At 42.8% G+C, this 23,698-nt stretch overlaps 1 protein-coding gene across 5 annotated transcripts in view; it reads left to right on the top strand.

Annotated features, from left to right (window-relative positions):
* Window positions 1-23,698, top strand: part of Parp11 (poly(ADP-ribose) polymerase family member 11) — a 38,647-nt gene that overhangs the window by 11,557 nt on the left and 3,392 nt on the right. For 2 of the 5 annotated variants that reach the window (XR_009057388.1, XM_057774170.1), the window contains exons 2-8: window positions 4,281-4,400; window positions 6,288-6,416; window positions 7,172-7,292; window positions 9,794-9,869; window positions 12,779-12,851; window positions 12,942-13,072; window positions 21,896-22,047. Coding sequence is in view for 4 of the 5 variants with exons in the window: in XM_057774170.1 (XP_057630153.1) it covers window positions 6,291-6,416; window positions 7,172-7,292; window positions 9,794-9,869; window positions 12,779-12,851; window positions 12,942-13,072; window positions 21,896-22,047 (679 nt within the window). In the remaining variant the exon portion in view is untranslated. Of the gene's footprint in view, window positions 1-4,280; window positions 4,401-6,287; window positions 6,417-7,171; window positions 7,293-7,826; window positions 8,179-9,793; window positions 9,870-12,778; window positions 12,852-12,941; window positions 13,073-21,895; window positions 22,048-23,698 lie in introns of those variants that run through there. The other 3 variants (XM_057774180.1, XM_057774194.1, XM_057774205.1) reach the window with 3 other exon arrangements.

Here is a 23,698-nt window from a genome sequence, read left to right as displayed (position 1 = left end):
ACCTGGAGCTTGTTTCTTAGCCCAGGTTGGCCTTGAACTTGTGAACTTTGTACCTCAGGCTCAAGGATGAAAGACATGCACCATCATGCATAGTCACCATCTCTTTAGGGATGGTATCTATTTGGTTAGACATTTTCAGTTTTAATTGCCCTGATTTTGGTCTCATATATTCCTTTTTGTGTATGTTTGTGGAAACCTGGGTATTCAATTAAAGTAATTAATTTGTTTGAGACAGAACCTCCTTGTACATTGAACTCAGTGATCCTCCTGCCTCTGCTACTTAAGTAATGGGTGTAATGGTCTGCTCTGTCCCTTTAAGAGACAAGCCATGCCCACTCCCTCCCCTGTCTGCCAAGGCAAACTGATCTTCAGCTTCCAGCCTGAGTCCCCTTTTCTGTCTCCCTCTAAGAGGCAGCTTCTGTCTCTCCTTTCTCCCCATTTTTCCCCTTCCCTTTCCCCGTTTCTGTTTCTCTCTCTCTCTCTCTCTCTCTCTCTCTCTCTCTCTCTCTCTCTCTCTCTCTCTCTCTCCTCTTCTCCCCATCTCCCCTTCTTCCCTTTCCCCTCTATCACCCACTAAATAAACATCCAACCTCACTCTGCATGATGTGCCTATCCATGTCTTTGTCTCTCGCCCACTGTGTGGCTCCCTGCCAGGGACCAGCCACCTTCAGAGACCTGCAGCGTGGTCTCATGGCATGCCCATCTGTCTGTCTCTCCTCGTGGAACTGGCTGCCCCATCGAGGTCTCTCACCCACCATGTGGCTCCCTGTCTGGGACTTGTGGCCTGCTGCAGCCACTCAGGGACCTGCTGCATGGTCTCATGGCCTGCTGCATGCAGCCACTTGGGGATCCACGCATTTTACATTTACCATAACAATGGGATCATGGACAAATAATACCATGTTCGTCTCTAAAAATAGTTATTTTATTTTATTGATCTGACCTCTTTTGGTGGCTGCCATAGCTCGGACTCCATCACTCTGTGTTTTGGTTACTTGGCTGAACTTACATATGAATGTAGCCTTCTTCACACTGTTCTCCTCTTGTCCTCACTGCTCGGGCAGCACTTCTAGGTTGACAGGTTGACAAGTTATGGGTTGAAAGCTGTGCTGGGTCTCCTAGGTAGTCAGGCTTTAACTCTTCAGAGGCTGCTGTTATGGTTGAGTAAGGTTTGGGTTTTTTGGGGGGGGGGCGGTGCTATATTAATATTTATCCAGAAGTAGGTCCCCCCCCCTTGGTTTTTCAAGACAGGGTTTTTCTGAGTAACAGCTCTGTGGACCAGGCTGACCTCAAACTTACAGAGATCTGCCTGCCTCTGCCTCCTGAGTGCTGGTTATTGATGTGTGCCACCACTGCCTGGCAGAGGTCTCTCTTTTGGATCACTCCTGAGAGGACATGATGGTGGGCTTATCGTCTTCCACACTGCTGAGGGTGACTGGGCTATGAGAATGCCATAATGAAACCTGTTATGTGTAAGCTAACTTATAGAATGAATTCTTGGGATCGGTGAAAAGGCTGCCAAGGTGACGTTTACCCTCGGGAGGCACTTGGTGGAAGGAGAGAAGTGACTCTTGAAAGTTGCTCTCTGAGCCATGAGCATTTGAGCCATGGCACACATGTGCAGGTATATGCACACACTAAATAAATAAACAAAATTTTAAAAATTAAAAAAAATCAACTCCTGCTTCACAGCCTTTGTCCATGAGCCAGAGTAACTTCCTGTGTAGTCAATGTTTATCAGCAGTGATGTTAAAGCCCTTTGCCCGCCTCATGTTTCTTCCTGTGTTGATGGGCACATCTGTCATGTGGGAGCATTTTCAGGTCTGTCCAGTGTCTTGCTCTGTTTGTTCCTAGATGGGTACAAGCTTAGTGCTGTTAACAGCCCTTTCATGTCAAGCAGTGACTGATCAAGAGGCCTCTTCCCTGCTGTCTCCTCTTCTCTGCCACTTCTGTCCACTCCACTTCTGCCCACTCCACTTCTGCCCACTCCATTTCTGCCCACTCCACTTCTGCCCACGCCTCACTTTCCCTGGTTTTCATGAAGCTGACCACTGTTTCTCTGAATTCCCTTAGTCTCGGGTCCTCTGTTGTCTCTTCCAAATAGAGCTGCTCTCTCAGGCTGCAATGTGGCCTTCATTCCTTGTGTCCATTTGCCCTTGGGCAGAGATCCTGTGTCAGGGTATCTGCAGTTCAGGTGGAAGCCCTCTTTTCCTAAGGTGACATTCTACTCCTTGAGAGGACACTAGATGAGGGAGTTAGCAGCCCTAGAAGTGGACTCTGGGTGGGAGAGGGAGTTTGTTTTCTGTTGTTTGTCCAGAATAGAACTTCTGCCTCATGGACTGAGGGGGATGAGGAATACCAGCAGCCTGCCCTTCCTCAACCTGGGATACAGGGGCCCCATCTTTGGCCACACACAGAAGAGCCAGCAGGACATTTCTTGTGTGTATTCCATCATTTGCAGACCCCCTAAGCATACGCTCCAGAGTTAAACGATTTTGAAGAGTTTTACTAGTTGAAAGGCTGATCTTCTGGGAAGAAGGTCCACTTCCAGAGTTTCTTATCCTGTTAGTCTGGAAGATCCACCCCTTACCAGCTTTGTAGCAGATTTTGGAAACATATGCATGTGCATACACACACACACACACACACACACACACACACCCCTACACCCCTGATGACCTGAGTTCCATCCCTGGGATAAAAACAGAGAACTGACTTCCAAAAGTTGTCTAATGACCCCCCCATATGTGCCATGACATATGTGTGCTGTGGCACATACATGCTCACAAAAATGCAATAAACAAAATGTTTCTTTGTGTATGTGCATGTACATGTGTATGTTTTGAGACAGTGTCTCCTAAAATACCCATGCTTGCCTTGAACTTGCCTTATCCTGCCTCAGCCCATGAGACTCAGTGCTGATTCTTTATAGAGAGGCAAAGATGCCTTTATCTCCAAGTATGACTTCCTCAAGTATGCTTATGTTAATAACTATGTAGTAGTACTCTCACTAGAAATGATAAGTCTAGAATGCAGCATTGTGTTCCAGGATATGGACCAGGATTTGACTCTGAACTCATCTTTCCTGTTACTTTTCAGTTGGAATGTTCCCAGGTGCTGTGATTACAGATCTTCGTTAGTACAGATGGCCTTAGAGATGGACTCCACCTGTATGCACATTTGAAAATGAGAAGGATGCTTTGCCACTTGGTGCTGGCTGTTTCTCCTTGGCAGCCTTTTGTATAGGAAGAGTTGTTTCTTCCCAGTTAGAAAGAGGAAAGTCAGGCCAAATATGGCATTGTAACCGAACTGGCCCTTTCTAACGTGCATTAAGTGCCTTCTCCGTCTTGGATAACTTGCACGTGTTCTTTTGACTTCCTGTCGGTGTGTCCTAACTAGAGTGAGCCATCATTACTATAGCGACAGCATTCTAAATTATTTTATTTAAGCCAGTTTTCTCTTTGAGCCAAATTATACAAAATAGCCATTCCTTTGGAGAGGAAGCACACTATAGAAGATGCTGTGGCTGTTATGATATAAAATGAATTGTTTGAAAGAAAGCCAGCGCATCTGTGAAGCTTGGCAGCGAAGGTGGAAATGAGGCCGAGAGGTGGACACCTGGAGGGAGATGGGACCCCAGCAGGCCTCAGGGCTTCTTTAATCTTCTCTGTACTGTACGTGCACACCCTGATTGTAGACAAAATATTATATTATTTTCTACTTTGTATTTTCCCTGCTTTAACTGGAAAGTAATGACTTCTCTCTCCTGTACATGAGACTATAGAGGGAAAAAATAGTGTAAAGTGTGACCAAGAACTGGCCTCGCTAGTTAAAACTCAGTCAGAGCTATTGATCACAGAGTTCCTCTCTCTCTTTCTCTCCCTCCTTTCCTCTCTCGCTTCCTCTTTTCCCTACCCCTTTTTCTGTTTTCTTCTCCTTCCTCCCTTTTTCCTTTCTCCCTCAGGTTTCACTGTGTTTCTCAGATTGGCCTTGAACTGGACTCAAGTGATGGTCCTGTCTCAGCCTCAGGAGCTGGGACTTGGGCTCCAGTGCCTGCGTGTAGACGGGCCTGCAGTGACAGCTCAGGGACAGAGCACACTGCTGTAGCCATAGAGGGAACTTTCTGTTGCCTGTCCCTTTTCTGATAGAGAAAATCCAGAACCCACAGCCCAGTTCTGTCTTAGCTATTTGCTTCAAGCTTGTCTTTCCAATTTTTCAGGGTGTTTCCCAAACAAAAACTAAGCCTGTGTTCCCTGGCTTGCTTTCTTATTCCTTCACAGTGAAATGGCCAACCAGTATGAGGAGTGCTGGGAGAGGAGAGTGAATGTCCGGACTAGTTAACGGCACAGCTGAGTTTACATTTTGAGTCATCATCTTATTATCCACTTAAGGCACAGAAGGTAAATAGTGTGTTCTAACCTGGAGCTCGGTCCAGGCTGTTCTGGTGTTGTTGTTGTTGTTCTCAACAGCTAGTCAACTTGTAAAACATGAAGGAGTGAAAACAAGGACATAATCAGAAAAGTATTCCTTGGAAAGCTGCTGGACATGAATGAAAAAATCAAAATTAACTAGCCCCTTCACGGAGTTCAGGTATTCATCCCAACCCCAAGTGAGGAAGGAACTTTAGTTTCTGCTGTGTGGGAGAATGTGGCCTAGACAAAATAATGGGAACTTATCCTGGGTTACACAGCCCCTACATTTTATACAGTGGCTTACAAATATTTTTCAGTTTATCAGGAAGTACAGATTCTTTGTTAAAAACAATCAAAGGTATAAGGGATTGTGTTCTAGCCATATTGCCAGTGTAGATGTGTATATACAAGATCCTACAACACACTCATATGCATCACACCCCTGAGAGATGCATTGTAAAGTGATAGCATTGGTTAACTCTGGAAAAGGAAGGTAAAGAATGTCGAGGATAAAAGTGTGATGGGCCAACAAGTCTTCAACATAAGTACTGTGACCTTTTAGCAAGTCATATGCTAGTTGTACAAATTTAGTTAATTAATTTTGAGGCAGGGTCTCTCTATATAGCCCTGACTCACCTGGAACTCACTGTGTAGACTATGCTGGCCTTGAGCCGCAGAGATCCACCTGCCTCTGCCTCCCAAGTGCTGGAATTAAAGGCGTGAGATACTGTGCCCAGAAAGTGCTTTGTTTTTTCTACATTCCCTTTGTAAGAAGCTCCAGAGCTTGTCTGTTGTAGTCTAGACTGGATATCACCCATCCAAGTACTAACAAGGTCTGACCCTTCTCAGCTTTGGAGATCAGGCATGTTCAGGGTGGTATGACAATAGACTGGACTAGTTGTACAAATTTAAATGAATTATTTAAGAACCTTTAGAGAATGATGATAGGAAGTCAAATTGCAAGTGAAATTAAATTAACCACTTGGTCCCTTTTCTGGTGACTTTATCACAATTTCCACCCAAGAACATCAGTTTGTTTTTTTTTTTCAAAGATTAGGTATATATGAGTTAATGCTCTAGTCAACATTATAAAACTTATTGGTCATGAAGCATAAAACAATGTAATGTGTGACCTACATTGTACAGATCCTGAGGCCATTCTGCCTGAGCTTAACTTCCCCCTTGTGTGACCACTCTGCCTCAGTTCCCTAATTTATATCAGGAGTACCTGTATCGTATAGGTTGTTGTTAAGCCTAAATAAGTTATCCCTATAGTTCCTAGACCAACACTTGACACCTAGTAAGAGCCAGATTCTTGTCACTGCTGTCATTATACTCTGAGCATCTTAGTGCTTAGAGGACACTATGACAGCTTCTTATCTCCTCAAACTTCTGTCCTGTGTACATGTGTGCATGTACATACTCATGTGCATATCCATGTGTTTATGAAAGCAAAGTATAGATATATTTTAACTAAAACTTTATTATATTATTCTTTACTGTTATAGCTTTTTTTAAAGGCCTCACATATTGTAGAAATGTCTCTTTATGCCATTAAACAAGATGACTATTGGAAATAGAAAAGCAGATACATCTGATCTGCAGTAGTTGTGATGCAGGGGTGCCTGACAAATTCACAAACGAATGTTGAACTACTACTTGGGGCTTCATGGGCACTGATTTATCCCACCCAAGGAGGATCATCAGCCTAACATTTTAGTTGTTTATCTTCAGGGCCACTGTGCAGATAGCTGTCAGGTGTCACTGTGGGGAAGACGTTGGAATCTGGTTCCTGGTAATGAAGTAGAATGGTCCATAGAAAGCACATTGGTCGTTAATGGGTATTTCCTCCTCCACCTCTCCCTGGCTTTCCAGAAGATGTTTCACAAGACAGAGGAACTCTTTCCCAAGAAGATGGAGAGTGACGTGGATGACATGGACACCTCGGACACACAGTGGGGCTGGTTCTACCTGGCGGAATGTGGGAAGTGGCACATGTTTCAGGTACCCCACCCCAAACTTCACAGGCAAGGGCTTGCCACTGTGTAGACTCTTGCTCATGGAGCTCTGGAAGGTTCCAGCCCTGATGGAAACCAGTGTAGCTAGAAGTTTGTTTTTTCCCCCAACAGTAACCTCGTAGAAGCAGTGGTGAGACAGGGAGCATGCCCGGGTGGTGGACTCGGCACATACAAGCACATCCGGGTTTGATCTGGTGGAAATAGGGAGGGAGGAGCTCGGGTGTGACGTTAGGTGCTGTGTGCACCCTGTGTGTCCTCACAGCAGTTCTGAAGCGAATGACACTGCTCCGTCTTCTGTCAGAGGACAGGGAGCTCAGAAAAGTTCATTTGCTTGGTCCAAGTTGCAAAGAGAGTTTAACTGAGGTTTGAACCCCCACACAAGAACTTGTCGTTTGGGTTTTTGTTTTGTTTTTTTTTTTCTCCCATTGTATGGTTACCAGGCTGATGAAAGGTTTACTTTGAGCCACTTAGTGCAATCATTAGATAATTTGTGAAGCTCATGGTAATATGTGAGATGGCTGTGGCAGAGCCTATCATAACAGTCGCTGTTTTCTCCTGGACGCCGTTAATCATTTTCCACATGCAGGCTTGGTTGTGCTCCCTGTGTGTGGGGGAGGTAGAGCAGGAGGCAGTAGGCACCCTTCATTCATCCGTTCTCTGTTACGTGACCTCAGCTCCACTTTGTGGCCAACCCATTACTGTGAACAGCTGGTAAATGCAACTTTCTGGTTTGTCTTAAAGCCGGATACCAACATTCAATGTTCAGTTAGCAGTGAAGATATCGAAAAAAGCTTCAAAACAAACCCTTGTGGCTCCATTTCCTTTACTACTTCCAAATTCAGCTACAAGATAGACTTTTCAGGTATGTTTCCCCTCCTAGTTGTGTGTTTCTAGAATATTCTTAGACTGTTGACACAGTGCAGTCTGCAGCTCAGGATTAGCCAAGATATCTTGAAGCATGAAGTAAATTCTCCTGCTCTATGCAAAAGGAGCTCTGTAAATCTGCACTGTTAGACTCTTGAGCAGCACTGCCTTTTATAAAAGCATGTTCTGTGTTCATGTGTGTTAACATACGTGGTGTTGCCGTGTGTTTTGAGTTTGTGTAATGCTCTTTATAGCTCTTGTTTATGTTTTGATTTTTGAGATGAGGTCTCGCTGTATTGCTGGACTGGTCTTGAACTCACAATCCTTCTGCCTCGGCCTCTGGAGCAGCTGGGATTGCAGGCCTGGACTGCTGTGCCTAACTTACAGCGCTTATTTTACTCGGTACTACATCCCTGGATATTGGTTGGAGTTGGGAACCGTTTTACCTTAAACATCAAACTGATATTAAATGATGAGGAAGTCACTGGTAGCTGGTGGTTGTTTCAAGACCAAAATGAAGCCAGGCGACCTTCCTGTTGATGGTTTGCTTAGATGGCTGCCTCTTCAAAGGATACTGCTTCCTAGATGAGCCCAGCTAATGTGCAGATCAGCTTCAGTTAGACCCATGCCTCTTTGGGTTCCTCACACCATGTGGGGTCCTGTTATCAGGTGTCTCATGGAAACACTGTTGGATTCACTCCGTAAGTTCCAGGCTACTGTCACCCACTGTTGATGGCTTTGAGGCAAAGGAGATTTGAATGGGGCAGCTTCTTAATAACCGCTCACTCTTAGTCACTCTACACTTTGGTCTTCTAGCTATTCTTGTCCAGTTGCTGAGTTGTGTCTTTCTGACCGTGGTGGTGCTGATGTGCTGAGGATGGAGTGTAAGTCTGAAATGCTTTCCCAGAAGTGGTAAAGGGTTCTCAGGGACGGTGTAAACAGAGCTAAAAAATACTATCTACCAAACTTGTAATTGCTGATTATCAAGAATGATTCAAAGAATAGATGAGTACATTAAATTTAAGAAGAGTGAAAACAATTCTCTTTTTACTGTCAATTAATCCTGACTTTCAGAACCAGCATTAGGCAAGCTGACTTCCCATAAGGCATGCTGACATTGGTGCTCTGTTCCAGCAGAAGGTGTTTGGTAGATGTTGCTGTGTTCTGTGCTAGTGCTGTATTCAAGCACAGTTTTGGTGGCAGAACAGAGTATGATTTACACAACTTCAGGCCTTGTAAAGGGGATGCCATTTGTTGAAGTGTGTGGTAGGTAATTCAGCAGGCCACTTGTGACTAAGAATATTCACTAGTGAACTATACTCTCTGGGAGATTCCTGTCAGGAAAAAAGATTAATTCAAAATATTTTTGTAGATGCTCAGAATGTAGTTCACTTGGTAGAGTACCTACCCAGTATGCACGAAACCCCAGCACAGCATAAACCAGGTGTAGTGCACGCCTGTAATCCCAGCACCCAGGATGTGGATAGGAGGATCACAACTTCAAGGCCCGCCTCAGCGACATAATGTGTTCAGGCCATTTTTGCCTACATGATATATATATATCTTTACTAAATGATGACAGTGGTACGCAGCATAAACAAATAAATGGTGATATTTTAAGGTGCAGCTACTAGCATTTTCCATACACTGTTGGAGGACCTTTAACCCAGTCATCCTGTCACTGTCCAGCTTCTCTCTCTGAATGACATGGAAAGTAAATGCAAAGGAGACAGCTGTGAAGATGACTCCACAGGTTTTGTGCCAGGTCCTGAGGTGATCTTGCTTTTCCTTGAATGGTGGCAGTTCCCTGGTGTTTCGTGTCGAGGAGAATACAGGAGTGGCAGAGCACACAATTGACAAATGCATTGACATTTGTTAAAATTTACTGCTTGAATGGGAAGATAAACAGGACCTGGTAAATACTGCCAAGGCCGCGGTGCAGCAGAAGATGCTCACTAGATAGTGGCCCCTTCACTGGGAGTCTGTGTGTAAATACGTGTTGTCTCTGGCTGGGTTTTCTTTTCCTTTGGTTTAGGTGTGCAGTTAAAAAATGACTAAAGAAACGCAGTTTTGAAATTATGTGAGTTGTGCAAATGTTACATGGAAATGTATCCCTTTCTAATTTCCAAATTCTTAGGGAACTCAGAGTGCATTTCTCCATGTAACAAATCCAATGGAAGACTTAGTATGATGTCATTTTGTGCTCTCAACTTGGCCACTTTTGGTCTTGTATTTTAGTGTCAGTTTAGCTGAGGTGTGACGCGTGCGGAGCAGGGTGTGAGGTGAGCATCTTGGTGTGGCCTTAGATCAAGAAGCAGGGCCCCTACACTAGCACCTTTACAATATGACAGATAGGTTGATGGTGAAAGATCATAACTACCTGGCCGTCGTCTCCTCCCAGAGCCACATGACCGCCCTGTACTGTGGCTCCTAACGTGCATGAGACCTCGGAGCACTGTGTGTTTCTGCGGCTCATCTGACCTGTCTCTTTGTGTTCAGAAATGAAGCAGATGAACCTCGTCACTGGAAAACAACGCCTAGTAAAAAGGGCTCCTTTCTCCATCAGTGCCTTCAGGTATGGTGAATGGGGCAGCACGCGGGGTGGGCTTTCCTCTCCCTGCTTTCTTACTCTTTGGCAGAAAACCAGGTAGACTAACATTCATCTCATGAACTAATAGTGATTTTTTTAATATTAAACCTCTTATTTGCTGATTAAATAATCACTGTCTTCTGCCATTGTCTATGTATATATTTTTTCAATTCTTAGACCAGTGTGCATGATAATTACAAGATGCCATGTGGTTTTTTGTTTCAAACCCTTAAAATGACCTATTGAATTTAAGTTTGAATTTGAACTGGCCATACTGTCAGAGAACATTCCAGATATTTGACCATGAATCCTAGAGAACTGCCCACGTGGTCTGCCTCTGCACTGATGTACTCCCCATTGGGCGTCTCTGAGGTACAGCGCCAGTCCACATCGACTAGAGGGGCAGTAGTGCATCTTCCCTGGATCCATTTTCCTTTTGCTTACTTTTGCCATATATAGACTTAAAAAAAGCGTTGTCCCAAAGGTTAATGCACCCCTGTTGCACATGGGAATGGAAAACAAGCGGAGCACTTTAAGAGTGTGTCTCCCATTTTCTAGAATGATTCCTCAGGCGAATGTTGAGTTCTTTCTCTTCAGAGAATTTAAGATCCAGCTGGGAAACAAAATGACAGTGTGTGAATTGTAGGGATGCCCTCATGCGCCTTCCAAAGAGCTGCAGAGAAAGGGACTGAAGGAGATAGCAAGAAGAGAAATGCTTTCAGTTTCCTTTCTCAAGGTATTTGGCTGATACTTTAATATCACGACTTAAAAGATAATAAAGGCTTTCCTGCATCTGTGGGACGCAGACTGTGTTCTTACTTCCTACATCATGTATGCATTCTACAGTGCCAGGAATAGAATGCATTTCTTATCTTCTCAGAGTGTATCTGGGGCAATGAGACACAGTAGCGGGAAGAGTTTCACATCTGTGTGTTGGTATAGCTGGTCTCCCTTTGAAGCTGGTGAGAAGTCCATGCTGGGGTCAAACATTTTCTTCTTTCTCAGGCTATACAAACTATACAACAAAAACAGAAGGAGCAGGGGGAGTAAGCAGCGGAGGACAGCAATTGAGGCTGTAATGAAAGGGGAAGAGTTAAGTGTGAAAGCTAAGGGGATGAAGGTCAGGAGGTGCTGATGCAGAAAGGCTAGATGTAGGGCAGCACCGGGCACTCATCACAAGCCTGGCCAATGTGCATTCTGTCAAGGCTGTGAGTCCATACAAGTTATTTGAACCTTTCCACCATAGATGAAAGATATATTGGACAAAGTGGGGGGGTGCAACTCAGGGTTGAAGTTAACTTAAATAATAATTCCTATAGTATTTGAAGTTCTTCTAGAACTCTCCTAAAACAATTTGATATTCCTACAATCACACACATGATGAAGAAAAATATCAATTTATGCCAGACTCCTTTGTTAGCAAACTGACTAAAATTCAAAAATGGAAGAGGATGACTCTGAAGAGGTTGCTAGAAGCAAGCTAAGTATCACCAGAAGCAAGCATTTAAATAAAGTATGGTTCTGTCTCTGTTTGGGGCCCAGAATCCTAGGGAACTGCCCACTTTGCTCCTACACCAATGCAGAGCCCCACTGGGCAGTCCCTAGGTGACATGTCAAGTCCATAGTGACTAAAGGAGACCTAAAGAAGATGCTCCACTTCAGCTCCGGCTCCCCTGTCCATACCCAGATGATGGAATTGTGTGTGTGTAGCAGAGGAGGCATTTATTTGTTGCATGTTAGCTGAGTGTCTGCCATGTGCTGGGATTCCTCTTGACCCTGGGAATGAGGAGATTGCATACATTTTTATAAAGATCATAGTGAGAATTGATTAAATGACAAAAACAACATAGGGGCAAAAATGTGTGCTTTGTGTTGCCATTTGTGTTGATCAAAACTTGGCTTTCTGAACCTAAGGGAGCTCTAACGGACACCTGGGTGTAGAGATGGCTGTGAGAAGGAGTGAAGAGCCAGAGCTGACCAGAACCCAGACTGCAGCAGGAGGAAAGGTTCCCACTCTGTACTTGCTGGTGCACTGAAGACCTTCCTGAGTGGTTTCCAGCACCCACGTAGGCAGCTCACAATGACTGTGACTCCAGCTCCAGGGCATTGGATGCCTTCTTGTCCTTCTGCAGCCACCTGCACATATATAGCACACTTGCACACAGATGCACACACATACAAATAAAAATCTTTTAAGAATTATATATTATATTGTTTTTTTCCAAAAGAATTATGAAGTTTGACAAAAATGAGCTAAGGATAGGTTTGAAGGTTGTTAATTTCCAAGGAAGGTTATTGTGCCTGTTTTAGTATTTTGCTGTTTATATCCTGTGGCTTGACCATATTTTATGGCTTTTAAAGATTTGCTGCCAAGTGTGACTGCACTGAGTAAGTCAGGGTGCAATGTCTAAGGAAACAGAAGACAGAGAAGAGGGCTGAGTTAGGTCATAGAGGACAGATGGTGGGGATGACTGAACCATCTTGGAAAACAGCAATGACTGGTAGAGTTTCCAGTTTCATTCAGTACAAATATCAATAAATGCTTTGGATTTTTTTTTAAAAATCAGCCTATTTTTTTTTAGAAATTCCTTTCTTTGGCTAAAATTTTCTTCACATTTTATAGATATCTCAACAAAAGAAATTGAATTAATGGTTTCTGAAGTGTTGAAGCTATGTAGATTTGTATATTCCTGTCAAAGATTATAATTCAGCATTTAAAAGTTAGGAAAGTAGACTTTCAGTAAATATTTCTAAGTGAAGTCAAAGGTTAAACTTTATCGTGTTTGTCATAAATACTTTGCAAACAGAAAACTCAGCCGCGGAGAAAAGGCTAAACCACTGACACTAATTATAATCCTCTTCTGATACTCTGCTCTGTCTTTTGCTGTTTGAAGTTACATCTGTGAAAATGAGGCCATCCCCATGCCAACACACTGGGAGAACGTGAATACAGAAGTTCCCTACCAGGTGAGAGCAGATGACTGTAGGGCAGGCCAGCAGGCTGTCCCGGGACAGATGGGAAGGCCACTGCTAAACTCTGCAAACTTCTTCTCCCAGCTGGTCTCCCTGCAGAACCAAACGCACGAATATAACGAAGTTGCCAGTCTCTTTGGTAAAACAATGGATCGGAACCGAATTAAAAGGATTCAAAGGATTCAAAACTTAGACCTATGGGAGTTCTTTTGCAGGTGAGTGGGTTCCTTGTCTCACTCTTCCAGACTGTAGGGATGGCTCCACACAGAGCTTAGCTGGCTTCATTTCAGCCACAGACAGGCTGTCCTTCTCTTGCCATGCCTTAATTTTTTTTACATTGATTTCATTTCATGAGTATGACTGTTCTTCCTGTGTGTTTGTCTGTGCACCATGTGCATACGTGGTGCCTGAGGAGTTCAGAGAGGGCATTCTGTCCCTGGGTACTGCAGTTTACAGAAGTTGTGAGCCACCATGTGGGTCCTGCAAGGGCACTGAGTGCTCTCAACTACTGAGCTATCTCTCCAGCCCCTTGCTGGCCTCTGCCCTCGTCTCTGTCCTCAGAGAGTAGGCAAGGTCTTCTCTGGGATACATTCAGTCAGCACAGTGGGAGAAGCTCTATCTTTGCTAGGTCCAAAACTGCATGTTGGTTGAGATGGAGGTCTTTAGCTTGGAAGGCGGCTTGCCTCAGCCCTTTAGATTGCATTAGAAATCTCTGGAAATACTGACTGTTAGAAATGACTGTTAGTTTTTTCTGTGTGCCTTTAACCTAAAAATAAAGCTTTTTACCTAAAACTTGTTACCCAAATTAACCTGTTATGTTGTAATAAATAATACTTAAATAAGTGGTTCTCTGAAATATATTAAATAAAAAATTTGTAGACGAGATTTGATTTCTGGTATTTTTATTATAATTTTTTGGGTTTTTTTTGTTTGTTTGTTTGGTTGGTTGGTTGGTTTTTTTTTGAGACAGGGTTTCTCTGTAGCTTTGGAACATATTCTGGGACTCACTCTGTAGACCAGGCTGACCTCGAATTCACAGAGATCCACCTGCCTCTGCCTCCTCAGTGCTAGGATTAAAGGCGTATGCCACCCAGTTTATTACAAACTTTTAATGATTTATTCAGAAAAATTTCATATTAACACAGAAGTAGAATTCTGCCGTAATAAGCCCTGTGTGCTTGTGATCCTTACATCTGTCAGTGTTTGCTGCACAGGCCAGATGAGGAGGCACACAGCTGCTAGCTCAGCACACAGAAAGCTAGAGCAGGAGGATTGTGAGTTCAAGGGCTACAGAGCAAGTTCAAGGCCAGCTTGCCCTACTTTATGGTAAGGCCCTGTTTCAAAAAAAAAATCAAACAAATAAACATGTGCCCAAAACAGACTAACCATGCATGATCGTTGCTTTATTATCGGAAAGTATTTAAGGCCATTCATTCCCAGCCTGTCCCCCATTTCATTTGCATATACTTGAGAATTAGACTGACTTTCCTTTGGTGATTTTTACAGTTTTGTTTCCTGTTGTTATGGTAAAATATCCTGACCAAAACAACTTAAGGGAGAAAGAGTTTATTTGGCTCACAATTCCAGGTTACAGTCCATCATTTCAGGGAAGTCAAGGTGGTGAGGAAGGTAAGAATATTGAAGCAACCAGTCACGTTACATCCACACTCAAGTCCTGCGTTAATGAATGCTTGCTAATGCTCAGGTCGCTGTCTCTACTCTTAACTGAATTCTCCTGCCTAGGCAATCATGCCACCCACAATGGGCCATTCCAGCTAATCAAGAAAATTCCTCAAAGGCATGCCCACAGATCAACCTAACCTAAACTGTTCCTCACTGACACTCCATCCCCAGGTGACTCCGCATTGTGCAGAGTCCTCAGTCAAAGCCAGCCATCACAGTAGTGGAACATGGATTCTCCCACGGAGTCCCAACTCTCTGGGCCTCAGTTTGTTCCAGCTATCCTTGTAAGAAGTTAGAATAACAGTGTCTGTGCTCTTCAGCTTGTGCTTTTTATAGTCTTGAGTATTCAACCAAAAACCTTATATTTCTGACAGTCACTGAATTTACCTAAATTTAGAAGGTTTTATTCAGTTTATTTGGGGGAAAATAGACACCTCTGCTCCCTATGATTTTATTCTTTCAATGATTAAACTAATTTTTCTAAGGTGAGCTGGTGAAACTTATTTATTAGATGTATTTTGTGTGTATGAGTTTTTGCCTGCTTGTACATATGTGCACCGCATGTACACCTAGTGCCCATGAATGTCAGCTATAGGTGGTTGTGAGCTGCCATGTGGATTCTGGGACCTGAAGCGGGTCCTCTGTAAGAGCAACAAGTACTCTTAACTGCCGAGCCATCTCTACAGCCCCCGTTACTATTGTTCTTAATTCAGGCCTCTGAACTGAGTTCATATTGGTCTCCTTCATACTCAGAGCTCTCAGTAAAAGCATAAAAATATGGTGCTGAGTCCTATACCATTTAATACAAGAATCTAGTAGACATTTTCTTTGGTTTATACCCTTGGTGATCTTCCTTAATGTCAACCCATCTCTAGCCCCAAATACCTTAGTTTTTTAGAATGGAATCTAGTCATTACAGCTCAATAACTTGATCTGAGAAGTAAATGTATTAATCAGGTATTTGCTTTAACAAAACAATCATGATATGGATTAATGAATACCAAACTCAGTAAGTTTAGCATTGCGGTCTATGGGAAAGCCTTTTGGATAATTTAACTTGGCCTCTCTAAAGTGGTTGAGAAAGTTTCTTACGATGGAAACAATATGTTCCAGGCGATGATACAAAGAAAATGTATCTGGAGGTCTTTTGCAGAAACTTTAATGGCACGCTTGCTTGCAGCTTCATCCCCTCAGTGTTGTCAGGCACTTAAATGAGTGTAGGTTTGCTTGTCACACTCAGGTAAGATTCAAAACCGAAAAGGAAAGGACAGCTTGAGGTCGGTGGTGGCGCACCCCTTTAATCCCAGCACTCGGGAGGCAGAGGCAGGTGGATCTCTGTGAGCTAGATGCCAGCCTGGACTACAAGAGCTAGTTCCAGGACAGGCTCCAAAGCTACAGAGAAACCCTGTCTCCGAAAAAATAAAAAAAGGCAGCTTGAATTCTGAGTAGGAATTACATGTGCATTGGTAAAAATCAGTGAGACAGTTAATACACACGGTCCTAGAAGAAGAAACTAGGAAGAATTTCTTAGTGGAAAACTGAATGAAAGAGCCGCTTGATGCATGCCCTTCTATTATGAGCAGTGGTCTGGAAAGACAGTCGCCCTAGATCAAAGCCCATGCACTGAAATGTGGTTAATATTGCTCAATGACTGCTGAGGAATATGCATTTTCATTGCTGTCACCACTTGAATGCATGTGCTTTAGCTGCCTGTTTCGATAAAATCTGTCAATTTATAATATGGGTGTTTTGCTTTGCTAATTAATTTTTACATTTGAAGCTGAAATATGTCAGAGCATTAGGTTTACCTGTTAGTTGTTCAATTAGCTGGGAGCAGTCTGATTTGAAAAACCCTGAGAATTTTATTTGGCTGCACATAGTATGGAAGCCATTTGATGGCACCGTTCGCAGTGCAGTGTCTCTGGTCACACAAGGATCTGCTCCCTACCTGCGTTTATAAACTAAGAGGTATCCAGTAAATTCTGGTTAAGTAAAGATGTTTGCTGTGTAGAAGGGGCTGGAAGCTTTACTAAAGGCTGAGGAATAGCTGGGGAGATAATGTGTGTAGGGACATAGCCCCACCCATTGGGGGCGTGTTCGCCTCGGGCTAATGTTTACGGATAAATCTGCCGGGTGTGAGCCCAGCAGCCCTTTTTTCTTTTGCTCCGCTTTTCCGGTACACCGCGGGAACCTGTGGTCCTGTAAGTTTATTTCCTTATTAAAGCTGTATATATCTATATAATCTGTCTACATTCATTTGCGCCACCACATTTGGCGCCCAACGTGGGGCTATTTTGCCCCCGACCCGGCACAGGGGGGGCGCAAGCTCCACCTTTCCCGGCTAGTTGCCTGAGCTCAGGAAGGCGATTTACAGCGCGCTCCCTGCTCGCTTTCCCTTCCCCCACTCCAGGCCACTACAGTCGCGGAGCAGCGATCCCCCACAGAGCAGTTAATAGCTCCCTGCTTCTTCCAAACCCTCACTGCCTGATTTAAGTGAAGCACCCGCGGTTTTGAAGTAAAAGCCACCAACCCCTTCCCTTAACAGGCAGTACAATAATTTTTGTTTTGAGTTAATTGTTTCAGACCGGCTCTGGCTTAGACCACGTGGACTCAGGTGCATTTCTTTAGCCACCACTGGCAGGAAAACTTCATTACAGGTACATAATTTTCTTTTATAAATAAAAAAAAATGTCTAAAAACATTACCATTCAAGACTTTAACAGCCTTTTCAGTTGTACCATGTGGGAGATTTTACAAGAAGTGTCTGTCAGCCCACAGATATGGATCTTTCTGGGATTCGTAGTTTTCCTTGGTACTGTATGGTTTGATAATAGAAATATGATAAAGTCTTTACGAGACGAGGTTGAACGCTTAAAAACAATTGAGAATGACAACAATCTTCTCAAAAATCAGTTTGAAGTTCTCCAGGCAGAGAACAGATCTTTGTTTAACACAACTCGACAAACTGAAAAAAATTTAAAAGAGGTACAGGCTGATGTTAAGGAAAAATTCATTACTATGGAAGAGGGAACAGCTGATTTGGATCGTAAGCTTCAGTCCCTTTCAGTAGGAACTGAAATATTAACAGCTGATATTAAGGAGAAATTTATTACTATGGAAAAAGGAACAGCTGATTTGGATCGTAAGCTTCAGTCCCTTTCAATAGGAACAAAAACATTAACTGAGAGAATCAAAACTGCTGAATGTGACAATCGGATTTTGTCTAAAGCTTATGACAGATTGACAGAAAGATTATCTATACAAAAAGACACGGTATATGCTATAAAACTTATGTCCAAAGATGAGACGTTATCTCTAATGGACAAACTTCATACTTTAGAATCCTCAATAAAGGCTTTAGAACATAATTCTGGACAGGAGATTCAGACATTAAAAAAGACAATGATAAATAAAATTAAAAAGATTGAGAAATTTCTAAATTCTGAGAAAAAAGAGCAGGAGATAGAAAGGCATATTTTAACTAAATCGATGGGTAAATCCCTCCGGGACAATTCCCACAAAGCTCTACCTACAGTTCTACCTGCCTTTCCAGTTGTAACAACTGAGAAAATAGTTGGTTCCAGAAACCCTAGGGTCATCAAGGAAGATACATGGGAACCTGTCCGTATAAATGATCTCAAAGAAATTAAACAGGCTGTAATGACTTTTAGAATGAATGCCTCTTTTGTTAAAGAGATGCTAAGATCTTGGGCTACCACAAATAAAGTCACACCCAATGACTGGTTTCAACTGAGCTCTGCTGTCCTTGAGAATGGAACGCAATTGAAATGGAAATGCTTATTCAGGCAAGAGGCTAGACTTTTAAAACAGCAAAAAAGAACAAAGGGAATTAAGATTTCCATAGATCAAATTTTGGGAGAGGGGCTATTTTCTGAGAAGGGGGTAACTGGTTTTTTGGGATGATTGGTATTTGTGAATTACTGTCTATAGAAAATTGTACTGGTACTGTTTCTTGTATATTGATATGTTAAATATTGAATATGAGTGTTCCTACCTCTATTTTTGTATGAGTATGCTTATAACTTTGTCCATATTGTATTGATACATCTACCATATTACATTGTACATTTCTACCTCTGATACTATGACATTGTTTACAGTTGAAGATCATTGTCTTCATATATTGCACAGTTGTTTATTCTTTTAGTCTTCAAAGTTAGATAGGTATTGAGAATTATATGTTTGTCATATTTATTTTTAAGTTTATCAGGTCTTTTAGTTACATAGAGATTATATTTAGTATAGATAGTATGATCTTCAGCCTCTTCGAAGAGCTGTAGAAAATGGCCTTTAATCTAACCTAAAATTTCTATGCCAAAGAGACACAATTACTCCTGGCAACACCACTCTACTCCCGAGAGAACGTTGAGCACCAAAGACACTCCACTGGGAGCTTGTCTTCTTGGCAGAACTGGCCTTTGGGTTAAGAAAAGCCCATACCTCAACTTCTGACAATCCCTAAGTGGATAAAACAGGATTGTCTTATCTTGCCAAGACAGGGTAGGATAGTCCTAAGAAAGTTCCTTGCCTTTAATAATGGTATGCCAGTTATGTTAGGCCTTAGCCAAAGTTGGTTGACTCAACATTGCAAACGAGACTTTGGGTGATTGCCCAGGTAGTCAGATGTCTCTGTCAATTGTTGCACATTTTGGATATCTCTCGATTGTTAAGTGATATTTATTCCCTTCTCAGATCTTTGACGGAGTTAAAGATTATATAATTGTAGTTACTCTCTATGTTATTTAGACTCCTTGAGATAAAATGTTTAACAAAAGTTTTGTTCTCAATATTGTTTGTTATATTTATTATTTGTTATTATTGTATATAGTTGTATTTGGTTTGGTTCTATCTTATTTAGACAAAAGGGGGAGATGTAGGGACATAGCCCCACCCATTGGGGGCGTGTTCGCCTCGGGCTAATGTTTACGGATAAATCTGCCGGGCATGAGCCCAGCAGCCCTTTTTTCTTTTGCTCCGCTTTTCCGGTACACCGCGGGAACCTGTGGTCCTGTAAGTTTATTTCCTTATTAAAGCTGTATATATCTATATAATCTGTCTGCATTCATTTGCGCCACCACAAATGTGTATTTCCTAGGGAACAAAGCTCATAGCTTTTTGGAGGGTGGTTTCTATGGAATTATAAAAGAGAGGAACCGTTGTGTGTTTAAGAATGGCGTAGGCCAGTCAGTGAACGTGGGGGTGGGTTCTAGCTCGCTATTGGGATGGATGCACATTGTAACAGTTAGTGTTAATCACAGAGTGATCCAGCCACAGGTCCTCCATCCTGGAACGGGCTAAAGCAACCTCAGGTTTTTCCAGAAGGCTGCTCTCCTGTTCATTCATGGTTCAGACTACAGAAGAGTCCTGTGCCTCAGCCTTCCTATTGGACCTTGCTCTTTAGAGTTATAAAATTGTAAACGCCACTTCTGAGTGTGCTTTTGTATCTACATGCATTATGTTCTTAAGGAGAAGCTTGGGCACACTCAGGTGAGCTAGCAGAGATGTTTAGGCAAAGCATTTCAAAACCCAAAATGCAGCAAATAGTTGTCGAACCCCACAGTCCCGTCATCAGACTTGATATTCCAATACCTGGCTCGTTGTCTTTATCTCGCATCTCTCTGATAGAGGCTTATTTCATCCCATTGCTTATTGAGGCTTGTTTCTCAAATGGATATGTTCTTTTGCCTATAGTTTTGTGTTTTTACTTCATGGATATACATATCTGTATAATAAACAGTATTATTTTGCAAAATACATTGATTTAAAATATTCTATTTGGACTTAGTATCTTTTATATTTACAGTGCACCTAGACTTAGTTTATTACATTTAACTTTTGGTAGCCATGGCTGGACTGGAACCTACTATGCAGACCAGGCTGGCCTCAAACTCACAAACCATCTTCGTGCTTCTGCCTACCAAGTGCTGGAATTAAAAACAACTTCTACCATACCTGGTTCCTACTTTTAATTTTCATATATAGATAACTAAGTACCCATTTTTCTGTAAAAGGTTTTTAGGCTTTTGGTTTTGATTTTTCTGTTACTAATATGACCATTCCTCATTTCTGATACATTGAAGATGTATGCATTCACTAAGAAGAGCTTGATGCTTCTAAAACTTCCAGATTCAGTCAGCTGAGAGAATAGAATGTGTTTCCAGCTCAAAGACAGAATTCTTTGTCTTAACATCTAAGAACTTTGTATTATCTGCTTAAATTCTCATCTGCAGCTATCTGTACTGCTTAGCTGCTTTAGACGATCAGTTTCCCCGTCCTCTCTTTTCCTCTCTGTTCCAGAGTGCTGACGATGGATCCCAGGCTTTCCCACGTGTCAGACAAGCACTCTACCATGGAGCTATGTTGTAATAAGAACGGCGGGGCTGCGTCCCCCGGCACCCGGCCGCCCGCATGGCTAGCTTATGTCCCAAAATAATTACACGGAAACTGTATTCTTTTAAACACTGCCTGGCCCATTAGTTCCAGCCTCTTATCGGCTAGCTCTTACATATTGATCTAACCCATTTCTAATATTCTGTGTAGCACCACGAGCTGGCTTACCAGGAAAGATCTTAACCTGCGTCTGTCTGGAGTGGGAGAATCATGGCGACTCCTGACTCGGCTTCTTTCTCCCAGCATTCTGTCTGTTTACTCCACCCACCTAAGGGCTGGCCTATAAATGGGCCAAGGCAGTTTCTTTATTAAATGAAAGTAACTCCTCCATCAGAGCTATATGCCCAGTCTTTTTGGATATGATTTCAGCCTTCAGTCTCAATGCTAGCTATACTGTTTGTTTGTTCCCTTTGTTTGTTTTTTGAAACAGTTTCATGCAACCTGAGCTAACCTCATTTTTTTTTTTAAGCCTAGGATAGCCTTGAATTCTTGATGATCTTTGTCTGACTCTTGTTCTTTTTTGTTTGTTTGTTTTGTTTTGTTTTTTTCGAGGCAGGGTTTCCCAGAGCCTGTCCTGGTACTTGCTCTGTAAACCAGGCTGACCTTGAACTCACTGAGCTCCACCTGCCTCTGCCTCCTAAGCACTAGGATTAAAGGCTGCACCACCACGGCCCACCCAGCTGTGTCTCTGTCTCCTGTACATCGGGATTACAGGCATTAAGTACCACACCTAGCTGATCGCTGTCACATGATTTTTATGTATCCAAGAGCAGTTGAAACAATTTCTTTGCTAGAATTGTTCTGTCTACTCATTTGCATTATATGATTTATATTGTTGTTTCACCTTTTCTTTTGAACTTTGCCCTTTAACCTTTTAAATTAATAAATAGCACTCAGTAGTATATTTTTCTGTGTTTTTGTATCCGGATGTTTTGTGATTTTAGGAAGAAGGCTCAGCTCAAGAAGAAGAGAGGAGTCCCCCAGATCAATGAGCAAATGCTGTTCCACGGCACCAGCAGTGAGTTTGTGGAAGCGATTTGCATTCACAACTTTGACTGGAGAATCAATGGTGTACACGGTGCTGTCTTTGGAAAAGGTAACATCCGAATCTCAGGTCCAGCTTCAGTCACAGGAGAGAGTGCCCACTCGTTAGGGAGGATTGGTTGCTTTCTGATTCAAAGTTGGGCGTGATGAAACTAAAAGTTACCAGACTATTGGCTTTAGACAGGGTGGAAGCAAGACTTGCACATCTGCCATATTCAACAGGTTCCGATAGGATGCTCTGTGTTAGAGAAGCCCTGCAGTATCTGTGGTGTCCGAGTCAGCCCTTCCCATGGATGAGCCTTCACAGGGAACTGCTCCATAGCAAACTCACAGAGCGATAGAAACATGTTAATTACACACAGGGAACTGCTCCATAGCAAGCGCACAGAGTAATAGAAACATGTTAATTACACACAGGGAACTGCTCCATAGCAAGCGCACAGAGCGATAGAAACATGTTAATTACACACAGGGAACTGCTCCATAGCAAACTCACAGAGCAATAGAAACATGTTAATTACACACAGGGAACTGCTCCATAGCAAGCGCACAGAGCGATAGAAACATGTTAATTACACACAGAGAACTGCTCCATAACAAGCACACAGAGCAATAGAAACATGTTAATTACACACAGGGAACTGCTCCATAGCAAGCGCACAGAGCGATAGAAACATATTAATTACACACAGGGAACTGCTCCATAGCAAGCGCACAGAGCGATAGAAACATGTTAATTACACTCCACTATACTGACTAGTGGCTGGTGTTTGGTTGTTTTGCTTTAGAAGATGATAGGTAAGAATATCAGCATGCACTGAAGGGGGAAAGTGGGCAAAACTCCACCTTATTTCTAGTGTACATGCCCTGGTTCTCTGTGGCATGCCTCAAGCAGATAGGGAGTAGCCTGAGGAGGGCAAGGGGCAGGCATTTGTTCTCATGGTCCATCCTTTGTGCCTCACTTCCAGCAAGAGAGCTGACTCCCATTTAGGATTAGGAGGAGCTAATTTTGAAGCAGTGAATTAATTTAAGGATAATTACCGTAAAAGCTGCTCACTTCAGCTGTGAGAGCTCAGAAAAGTCCGACACCAGTTCTATCAATATTGGGTAGTTATGTGACTTTGCCGTTTATGTCCCAATTTCTTAGAAGTAGGTACTTGATTGATTGTGTCAATCATTTCCAGAGAGTTGGCTGTTTTATTGAGTGTTCATGACAATAACTGGCAGTGTTCTGGAATGCTCAGGCAGGAACAATGTGCCCGCTAGTTTCCTCTTACTATATAGCAAAACCCAGAGACAGCTTCAGAAGAGGAAGGATTCACTCAAACTCACAACTTCAGACGTTTCAGCCTATGCTACATTGGCACTGCGGAACCTACTTTGAGTCTGACCATCATGGCAGAGCATGCCGTATAAAGTGAACTGGCCCCTCTGACAGCTAGACCATGAAAAGTATGAGGAAGGCCTGCTGTTCCTAATTTCCTCTAAGGCATCTCACCTCTAAGTCCCACACCTCTCCTTAGCACCAAGTTCCCAGAAGACTAAGCCTGTGACACTCAGGCCCAGGGAGACTGAAGAGCCAAGGCACAGCTTTGTACAGTCTCAGAATTTCATTCCCGCTTCTAGAGTTCCTTCTGGATTGCCCCCATGTCATAGCCGCAGCTTCTTGGGTGTGAGCTCCTCAGGCAGAGCAGAGTTTGGCT

This window comes from Chionomys nivalis, chromosome 1 (genome assembly GCF_950005125.1).
Source record: "Chionomys nivalis chromosome 1, mChiNiv1.1, whole genome shotgun sequence".
NCBI classification, from domain to species: Eukaryota; Metazoa; Chordata; class Mammalia; order Rodentia; family Cricetidae; genus Chionomys; species Chionomys nivalis.
Note: the sequence above shows the minus strand (reverse complement) of the source record. Positions and strands in the feature narration are given on the sequence as shown.